Consider the following 11,112-nt stretch of genomic DNA (forward strand, 5'->3'; position numbering starts at 1 on the left):
GTCATGTATGGCTCCCATATTATTTTACATGTGATCCACATACGTTTGATGACTGGCTGGCCGTCTTGTCACATTACAAACTCGATATTTTCGTTTCATCTGTCCACAGTGAGTCACCTCAACTTTAAGACCTGAAGAGGAGGGAGGGAGGGAGGGAGAGAGAGAGAGAGAGAGAGAGAGAACCTAAAATATCAGTTTTAATTAAAATCATAGTTAAGAAACTAGATTCAAATATTGTCTTTAAAAAGTCAACGAGTGGCAGGGCATGGTAGGACACATCTTTAATCACAGCACTCAGGAGGTAAAGGAAGGCAGATCTTCGTAAATTAGAGGCCAGCCTGATCTATAGAGTGAGCTCTACAACGGCCAGAGATATGAAATGAGACTCTGGTTTTTTTGGTTTTGTTTTGTTTTGTTTTGTTTTGTTTTTTAAAGTCAATGAGTGCATTACTCTGGAAAGAATTCTCATGCAGATAATAGAGATTTGTCCACATACATGAAAAGTTAAAAAAAAAATACAGAATAAGAGTTACAAGAATATGGCAACAATTTAATCATAAAGAGGCAAAATGTCTAAGCTAAGTAAGTTAAATTAGGCCCCAGATGGTCTAAGATGTTCAACCATTTTTTTTTTTTTGAGTCAGGGTCTCTACACAGCTCAGATTAGCCTTGATCTTGTGATCTTCCGGCCACAGGCTCCTGACTGCTGAGATTCCAAGCATGCAATACCAGGTCTGGCTACATAACTGACCTCTAATTCACTCATTCAGTAAGTTTGTATAAGTACCAATATGTTCTGGTGTGTATTTTCAAGTCTAAGTATACACTGACTAACACAGCTAAAGAACTTATCCCAAGTCCCACTGCTAGGACGACGTAGGCTAGGAAGAGAACCCAGGTCTGTGGGGCTCAGGTCCAGATGACACACGTACTGTGCTACACTCAAGTCACGATGACATTATCATGAATACCTACCCCTGATTTCTTTGGTAAACTTGACACGCTGGGAGTCTGTTAGAGGTTTCGTCTGCTCATTGATGTTCTGAATGTCTAAAACCTCACACATGAACTCAATGATAGGTTGAGCCCGGTAGAAAGCAGTTGCAGATACTAACAAACAGAGAAAGGGTACTTAAGCATCAAGGCAAAGTGAAGGACCCAAACTAAACGAACAAAAAGCAGAGTTAGCAGATGGAGTTCCAACCCACCATCAATATTGAGCATCATATTCCACATGGCAGGTCTCACAGACTGATGAAAGCCAAACCAAACCTCTCTGCCCCCTCCCAGAGGGTGGTAATAACCTTCAGGAGGTGAGAAAAAAGACCGGCCTACTGGAGTGTACCTGAAGAGACAAAGGTTTGAATACTTCATGCAAGACATTTGGACATCAGTTTGAGAACTGAAATCAAGGTGGAATGGTGATTTATGTTGGAACTCTTGTATGGCTAAGAATTATCTGTCAAAAAGGCTGATATTTGTGGGAAGGGATCCAAAGTAAGGTACTGACCTCATAGAGGGGAGATGCCTTGTAATCACATCAAGTGCTTGTACTGAGTCATCTGGGACTTCATTCAGGTGTCCTGCTAAAGCTTCTAAAAGCAGCTGAAGGCTCACAACTGACACCCACTGCACAGACACTTTGAAAGTTTGGTCTTTACCCTCACCTGGGAGGGTCACCTCCATATCAATCTAGGGAAAATACATACATACAAACAGGTTTGTAATGGTTGTAGGAAAGACCCCAAGAATATTCCATATGGCATATGCATAATGGATATTTATCTTAACACTTTTTATAAATGCAGACCACTGGAAATTCAATTTTCAGTAAGTAAATAAATAATTTAATAGAAAGTATTGTACAATAATTAAAAATAAGGGGCCAGAGGGATGGAATCGTAGGTAAATGCTATGCCACCAAGCCTAATAACCCGAGTTTGATCCTGGGCCCCACATGGTAGAAGGAGAGAAACAAATCCCACAAGCTGTCCTCTATCTTCCGTATGAAAGGCAGGCATTCATGGCAGGCATGAACCCATCATACATACATACATACATACATACATACATACATACATAATACATACATAAATACACAAAGGTAAATAAATTAAAAATTTAAAATAAATAAATAAGGAAAACACTACATTGCAGATGAACTTTATAAGCATTATGCTAAGTGAAATAAACCGAACATGGAAAGACAAATACTGATGACTCTACTTAGATGAGATACTCAGAGTGGACAGAGTCACAGAAACAGAAGGTAGAATGGTGGGCTCCAGAGCAGGGAGGGATGGGAACTACTGCTTAGTGGGTAGAGTGTTTCTGTTTAAGATAACAGAAAAATTCTTGAGTAGATGATGGCTACAAGAATACAACAATGTGAATGCTCTTAAGAACAGAGTGGCTGGGGCTGGAGAGATGACTCAGCAGTTAAGAGCACTGACTGCTCTTCTGGAGGTCCTGAGTTCAATTCCCAGCACCCACATGGTGGCTCACAACCATCTGTAATGGGATCTGATGCCCTCTTGTGGTGTGTCTGAAGACAGTGTTGGATCTCCCGGAAGTGGATTTACAAATGGTTATGAACCACCACGTGGGTGCTTAAGAATTAAATCCGGGTCCTCTGCACGAACAACAATGGTTCTTAACCACTGACCATCTCTCCAACACTACCTTTTTAAATTTAAAAGTACTTCTTGAAAGTCAATGTTTAGAATATTTTCTTCCTTATCTTTTTTTGTGTGTGAGTGCAGGTTCCCACGGAAGCCAGAAGAGAGAGATGGACTTTCCTGGAGCTGAAGTTATAGGCAGTTGTGCTGCCTGATGTCAGTCCTGGGAACCAACCTCAGCCCTTGGAAACAGCAGCAGGAGCTCTTAACTGCTGAGCCATCCTTCCGTACCTTCTCCAAACGCTTATTACATCTGTTTATTTATTCATTCCTTTATTGTCTGGTACAGTTTGTTTGTATATGCTCTGCCCAGGGAGATGGTGTGGCCCTGTTGGAATATGTGTGTCACTGTGGGGGTGGGTTTTAAGACCCTCATCCTAGCTGCCTGGAAGCCAGTATTCTGCTAGCAGCCTTCAGATGAAGATGTAGAACTCTCAGCTGTGCCTGCACCATGTCTGCCTGGACACTGTCATGCTCCTGCCTTAATGATAGTGGACTGAATCTCTGAACCTGTAAGCCAGCCCCAATTAAATGTTGTCCTTATAATAGTTGCCTTGGTCGTGGTGTCTGTTCACAGCAGTAAAACACTAACTAAGACAATGAGTATATACATGTACATATTTGTAGATGAGTATGTAGTATGGCACATGTGTGGATATCAGAGGACAACCTGTGGAGTCTCCTCCCACCATATAGGTTCCCAGGGATAGAATCCAGATTTCCTGGCTTGGATTACACTACACCCACCAAGCCACTTCAGAATCCCTAATGTTAAAATATTACGGGCTTACAATACCCTATAACTCCCGCTCCAGAAGATTTGATGCCCTCTTCTGACCTCTGTCAGAACCATATGTACATGTCTACAAACTCACACACAGTCATTTGCATAAATATAATTAAAAGATATAATTTTTCACTGTTTTGTTTTGTTTTGTCTTGTTTTGACTCAGAGTCTCACTATATAACCCTGGCTGGTCTGGAATTTCCTAGGCAGACCACACTGGCTTGGAACTTGCAGAGATCCTCCTGCCTCTGTCTCCTAAATGCTGAGATTGGAGATGTGCACCACCTTACTTGGCACTTTTTTTTACTATTAAAATACATGCTAAAGAGTGCGCTGTGGTACTACTCTCCTAAGTGAAGCTAGGAAAACCCTGTTATTACATTTAGGCAGGCAGTACACTGTTCAAGTTCACTGTGAGTGTGAAAAATATGGACTATATGTGAAGTCAGTGTAACTGCAGGGCTCCTTACGTCTTGCTCTTGCTTCCTTACCAGCGAAGACACAATGACTGTGGGAAGTGTAACCAGTCTATCATCACTGTCCCAAGAACTGAGGTGAAGGAGGCTGTGAGTGGCTCAGTGGTTGAGCAGTCACCACCATGTGTGCTGCCCCACAGCAAGAAGAAGAAGAGCAGCAGGAAGAGGAGGAAGCTTGCCAAGTGCTCAGCGAGAAAACGTGCCTGCAACAAGCTTGACTCTTCAAATTCCATCTCTGGAAGCCACACGGGGACCAACTCACAAGCACTGCGGCATGAGCACGCCTCGCAGCGGTACTGAAGGAACAAAAGTACTGACGGTGACCCAGAAGGAAGGCCTCTGCCATCTGCAGCTGCCACTGAGTAACCTTGAGTGGCCCCTGCTGGGACTTACCCTATCCCGTCCGATTGGCAGTGGGTGTGCTGTGTACATGTTTCTTTTGCCATCGTAACCAGGCTGCCGATCTCCAAATATCTGCATCTTGAAGTGCCGCACCATAGTGTCTACCACCTCCCTTAACAGTAATGGAGACAGAGGCAGTTAGCTTTGAGAAATGATCAACAGAAAGCTGCTCCACGCTTTCATCTTGACTCTGTGTGGTGCCACTAGAAAAAAAGCCAAAAGTCACAAAGATGACTCAAGTAATGAAGAAAACAAAATAACTTAAAGAAGGTAACAACAAATGGGCACAAGTGGGCACATAGAACACACCTGCAATCCCAATGCTGGAACGGTGGAGGCAGAAGATCAGGAGTTCAAAATCCTCCTTGGCTAAATACTGAGCTTGAGACAAGCTTGGACTACATGAGACCCAGTTTCCAAAAAGAAAGAAAGAAAGAAAGAAAGAAAGAAAGAAAGAAAGAAAGAAAGAAAGAAAGAGAGAGAGAGAGAGAGAGAGAGAGAGAGAGAGAGAGGAAGAGAAGAAAAGAGGACCAATGAGATGGCTCAGCAGATAAAGCTAACCCCAGAACCTATAGGTAAATGAAGAAAACCAATTCTCTCCAGTCATTCTCTGACCTCCACACATGCCACAACACACACACACACACACACACACAAATAAGAATGTAAAGAAAGTAACTATAGCTTCGTAAGAATAATATACTTAAGGCATCTAAGCTTTGTGTGGATGTTTACTACTAAATGATGTTTCTTATAAAACCAGAATCCTTATCAAGAACGTTGGTCTTGGGGCTGGAAAGACGACTCAGCAGTTTGAGCCCTGACTGCTCTTCCAGAGGTCCTGAGTTCAGATCCCAGCACCCACATGGTGGCTCAGAACCATCTGTAATGGGATCTGATGCCCTCTTCTGGTGTGTCTGAAGATACAACGGTGTACTCATATGCATTAAATAAAAAAAAAATAATTCTTTTAAAAAAAGAATCTTAGAAGGTCTTAGAATAAAGAATAGAACTCAGAAACTTGTAAATCAATATATCCAAGATGCATGGTATTCAAATGAGTAGGTCAACCCCCTTTTCTAATGCTAATGTTTATTATTCTGCATACTACCTTGTTTTATTCCAAAAAGTTCCTAGATAGTATAAACAAAAAATGCTATTAAATATTCTCACTCCAAAAGAGATTACCGATCTAGTTTGTATTAGACAGAAATCTCAATTAGTCACGCCTGGCTCCATTTCAGTCTTGCATACAGCGGTTTACTCTGTGCAGCTCCTCAAGTAAATGGCCTGGAAACTGGAATATGTAACACAAGACACAGACGGATCCGAGTTCACAGTGTTGTCAGTGCTAAAGCCAGTGAAAACTGCCAAAGCTGATGTCAGGACACTTTTGAAAGAGACCAAATTCATTACATACAGATCCAAGCCGGGCAGTAGTGGCTCATGCCTTTAATCCCAGCACTTGGGAGGCAGAAGCAGGTAGATTCCTGAGTTCAAGGCCAGCCTGGACTACAGAGTGAATTCCAAGACAGCCAGGGCTACACAGAGAAACCCTGTCTGGAAAAATGAAAAACAAACAAACAAACAAACAAACAAAACAGATCCAAAAATCTGATCAGCATCTGAAAGATGTAGAAAAGATCTTGCAGAATGACAAACATATCTAGTACTGGACTGTGTGCCCGAGGACAGGAGGAAACTAATCATGGCCTACGTTGATGACCTGGATCGCCGCGGTCCGCCCCCTCCTCCTACAGCATCAGAGTCCACTAGACGATCAACAAAACAATTCTAAATACCCTTCCATGGGCTTGCTGTTAATTGAAAATGCTTACATGGCCAAATTTTCAGGTTTTTACAGATATGTGCATTGGTCAGCCTATTGCAAAACCACCTGACGAACAGAAGGAGAAGCGGTCGTGGGCAGTCTCGGGACAGAACACTGAAAATAGTTAATGCTTTTCTTTGTGTCGCATGACTGACATACATACTCAAATATAGGTTGTCTGTAGTAAATTTAAAATCTCGAAGCTAAAAATCATCTTTTCATAAGTTGTGGAAGCCAGTGACTTGGTGATGTTCTTATTAGCAGTGTTACTCAGCAAGACAGGAGAATTTGTGGTAGGAGCTCGAAAATACCACAGACACCAGGAAAACTGAAGTTGGAATTTGTTTTTTATTTTGTTTTTTTAAGCAGGCAAAAGAGAAAACCGTGAATTGAATTCTTCCAGAGACTATGAATAATATAAGGACATACTTTTAGCTTTGTCTCTAAAGAACAGTTTAGTTGTATTTGTTCATGTATGTGCTTTGATTCTCCCCTCTGGAGTTACAGGCCAAGTCCTGTTTACCCTAGGAGAAGATGTATTTAGTAATTTCTTTTCAGGTATGAACCACATTTATAACTAACATATTGGCCAGAATGGAATCCTGGTTTAAACATTCTTTATTCTCCACTGAATGATCTCTACCAATATTCTCAATTAGATAACAAAACTCCCTTTCTGGGTGTTCCTGTAAACTACTCCTGTTTGAATGTTTGAACTTTTGTTTCTAAAAAGTTTAATTTTAAGATGTTTGAATGCTGAATTTATGTACTTGAACTACAATAAACCAACCCATTTGTGTATGTATGTATATATAGATATAGTTAGATAGATAGAGATATATAAGTATATCTATATACTTATAGGCCAGCCTGGTCTACAGAGTGAGTTCCAGGACAGCCAGGGCTATACAGAGAAATCCTGTCTCGAAAAACCAAAAGAAAAAAAAAAAAAGATAACTCTGTGTGTGTGTGAGTGTGTATGAGAGAGAGTGTGTGTGTGTGTGCATGTGTGTGTGCACATGTACTCTCTAAGGAGGCCAGAAGAGGGTACTGGATCTCCTGAAGCTGTAAGATACCCCATGTGGGTCCTGGGAACCCAGCTCCAGTCTTCTCCAAAAGCAAAAGGCATTCTTGACTATCTCTCTAGCCCCTACCTTACCAACCTTATTAAGCTCCATGTTTGTGAACTGTATCCTAACTCAAATATCACAGCCATCAAAACTATAAGTGAAATCAGTAGGAAAGCCACACTTATAAACAAATCATGAGAAAGAATGGTAGATAGAGAAATGTAATCTAATATAGTCTCACTTTTTAAAAAGCTAACTTAAGAGCTGCGCATTCTTTCCATATTAGAAGAGGATAATTTCTCAGTTTGTATTCCTTATTTATTTATTTTGAGACAGGGACTCATGCAGCCTAGGCTGACCTTGACCTCTCCCTAGTGTGGCGATGACACCTGGTTTGTGAGATTAAATCCAGGGGTTTGTGGATACTGACAGGCATTCTCCTACTGAGCTACAGTTCTGGCCCCATCCCTGCTTTATTTTTCATTATGATATGTTTTATTTGCTGATTTATCAAGTTTTGCCCATTAGCATATGGACATCTCAAAGCCCCAAACATCAGTCCTCTCCCAGGCCTAGAAGGTCGTTTCCCTGTTCTACACCTGCTTAGTTAGGAAGGCTCCAGGACAGGCTCCTGCAGCTCACTCCTGGGCACCTGTGTGTGTGTGTGTGTGTGTGTGGTACCAGCCAGCCTGTCAGCTGAGCACCAGCGTTTTCGCTCCTTCTTTTTCTTTCTCTTTCTTTTCTTTGTTTTGGTTTTCCGAGACAGGGTTTCTCTGTGTAGCCCTGGCTATCCTGGAACTCACTCTGTAGACCAGGCTGGCCTCAAACTCAGAAATCCACCTGCCTCTGCCTCCCAAGTGCTGGAATCAAAGGCGTGCACCACCACTGCCCGGCCTCTCCTTCTTTTTCTAATCATATTCTTTCAGGGTTTTCAAGAAGCTAGCTCATCTCTCAAGAGAACTTCATGTATTCAGTGTGCCCATTTTCTTGGCAAGATTCTTGTGGAGGCCTACACCTAGCCCTCAGGGCTGTTTGGAGTCTTACTCTCTGTAACCATGTTCACATCCTACCTGGATCTCATTCAGTATTGTGCTTTACCAACAACATACTCATGACTCTCAAATGCCTACTTTCAGTACACATCTCCCCTAAATCTAATTTCACATATTCTGTGATCTAATAAACACCATGACCTTAGCATGTCTAGCGTATCTTGGGGCTAAAGAGGTAACTCAGCAGTGAACAGTAGTTAAGATTCGATTCCCAGTTGGGCCGCTCAAAACTGCCTGTAACTCCAGCTCCAAGGGAATCTGACATCCTCTTCTGGTCTCCATGGGCCAGGACACACACACACACACACAAATAAATAAATAAATAAATAAATAAATAAATAAATAAATAAATATTTAAAGCACATGTCCTCACTCAGAAATTTAAAACTAGAAGATCTGAATTAAAAAACATTGTAAATCAATGCTTGTCTGGGCTGCATATCAAGACCCTGTCTCAAAAGATGAGTGATCTCTCTATCTGGGCTGAACAATCACGGGCTTATACAACACTAAACTATACCAGAAAGCCAAATTATTGCAGTATAATTTTAATTTTTAAAAGGATAAAGCAAAACCAAAAAAACCTCCCTAAACATCGCCACATAGCTCAGTTGGCAGCAATGCTGGAGTCTTCGGGTCGGAGGCTGCTGGAGTCAAAAGACCACATGGAGGCAGAGACAGGGAAGCGAGTGTGTGCGTGCTTTTGCTACAGGGCATCTTCATATGGGCAACCTGACCACACCCACCAGCCAGGTCACTTCATCAGACCCTCTTGACTAATGCTAGAAACAAGCAGGGCTTCTCCTGGAGCTTTCTTCAGTCCTTTTTTTTCAAGACAATCCTTACATCATGATGCTAGCTATCATGTACAGTACAAAGCGATAACATCTAAACCTCCAGATAACTCTACTTCCCATACACTGACAGCTTCACCTACTGTCATAAACTTCTGGTACCTTTGATTGATGATGACCAATGTTCACTTTATCAAAGACCAGGTATTTACTGATAGATCAATGCTATATCCAGCAGAGTTACCAGGACAACCGAAAAGGATCATGGCATACACTTACTACTAGGGTAAAACAATGCCTACCTGCTGAGAGACTTCCAAAGACAATACGATACTTAACACACTGTCTGAACTATATGCACTTAAAAGTCTACTCTTTCTGATTCTTACCTGTTGACTCTACGAGGCCGTTTTTCTGGTTTAATATCCACATCATAGTGATACACATCTATTTTAGGGATCTGAACCTGAAAATGATTGGCTAACAGTCGAATTGGTTTCCCAACGGTTCCAAGGCCAGGACGCCGAGGTGGCTGGAAGAGGCTGGCTGGAGGTCCTAAAGAGATTGAAAAAACATATATTGTGCTATTTGGTAATGAGAGGAATAATGACAGTTAAAATTATTGAGGTCTTACTTATCCCTGAACATGTTCTGATATTAAAAAAAAAAAAAAAATCTTGGATCTGAAGCTGAGGCTCAGAGGCTAAAAGCACTGGCTGCTTTTCCAGAGGACTCGGGCATTGTTCCCAGAATGACAGCTTACAACAGTTTGTAACTCCAGTTCTAGGGGATCCAATGCCTCTCTTCAGACCTTCATGGGCACCAGATATACATGGGATACATTCCTGCATGCAAAACACTCACACACATAACTTTTAAAATAAATATGTCACATTTTAATTTTTTATGCATATTGGTGTTTGGCTGCATGTGAGGAATCAGATCCCAGAAACTGGAAATACAGACAGCTGTGAATTGCCATGTAGGTGCTGGGAGCTGAACACATGTCATCTGGCAAAATTATATACATTAAAAAATAACATGTAGGGGCTGGCGAGATGGCTCAGTGGCTAAGAACGCCGACTGCTCTTCTGAAGGTCCCGAGTTCAAATCCCAGCAACCACATGGTGGCTCACAACCATCCGTAACAAAATCTGATGCCCTCTTCTGGAGTATCTGAGGACAGCTACAGTGTACTCATATAATAAATAAATAGATCTTAAAAAAAAGACTTCTTTTAAAAAAAATAATAACATGTAGCCAGGCATGGTGGCATGGTTGTACACACCTGGGATGCTAAGGGAATATACTTAAGAGCTCAAAGACATAACCCTGTCTCAAAAAATAGCAATAGGGGCTGGTAAAATGGCTCAGTAATAAAAGACTTTACTGCCAAGTTTGACAACCTTATTTTAATACCCAGGACTGACAGCATCATAGGAGAGAACTGACTCTAATGCATGCGCGCGCGTGTGCACACACACACACACACACACACACACACGCACGCGCACACACACACTGAATGCATTAAAATAATAAGGGGATTGGAGAGATATCTTAGCCCTTAAAAGCACTGCCTGCTCTTCCAAAGGACTTAGATTTGATTCCCAGAACTCACAACTATCTGTAATTCCAATGACAGCTCACAACTATCTGTAATTCCAATGAGAGGTGAGCTGATGCCCTCTTCTGGCTGCTGTGGGCACCAGCTATGCACATGGTGCACAGACATACATGGAGGCAAGAGACTCAAACAGACAAAATATGATTAGTAAAATTTTAAAAAATAATTATAATACAAAATAAAACCAGGAGCCAAGTAAGATGGTGTTTATTTAATTCTGGCACCTCATAGGCAGAAGCAGGCCAGCCAGAGCTACAAAGTGAGAATCTGTCTCAAAAAAATAAATAAATAAAACAAAAATAGGGGCTGGTGAGATGGCTCAGTGGGTAAGAGCACCCGACTGCTCTTCCGAAGGTCCAGAGTTCAAATCCCAGCAACCACATGGTGGCTCACAA

General features: G+C 41.7%; 1 protein-coding gene across 3 annotated transcripts in view; it reads right to left on the bottom strand.

The window, feature by feature from the left end:
• The window catches only part of LOC110292285 (protein argonaute-4), a 44,870-nt gene that overhangs the window by 26,776 nt on the left and 6,982 nt on the right, over positions 1-11,112 (bottom strand). For 2 of the 3 annotated variants that reach the window (XM_029476146.1, XM_021159525.2), the window contains exons 2-7: positions 9,480-9,645; positions 4,335-4,455; positions 1,511-1,692; positions 1,209-1,345; positions 976-1,110; positions 44-131 (exon numbers count right to left, since the gene is read on the bottom strand). In XM_029476146.1, coding sequence (XP_029332006.1) covers positions 44-131; positions 976-1,110; positions 1,209-1,345; positions 1,511-1,692; positions 4,335-4,439 — 647 coding nt within the window. In that variant the 5' untranslated portion in view covers positions 4,440-4,455; positions 9,480-9,645. Of the gene's footprint in view, positions 1-43; positions 132-975; positions 1,111-1,208; positions 1,346-1,510; positions 1,693-4,334; positions 4,456-9,479; positions 9,646-11,112 lie in introns of those variants that run through there. The other variant, XM_029476147.1, reaches the window with a different exon arrangement.

This window comes from Mus caroli, chromosome 4, assembly GCF_900094665.2.
Source record: "Mus caroli chromosome 4, CAROLI_EIJ_v1.1, whole genome shotgun sequence".
Taxonomy (NCBI): Eukaryota; Metazoa; Chordata; class Mammalia; order Rodentia; family Muridae; genus Mus; species Mus caroli.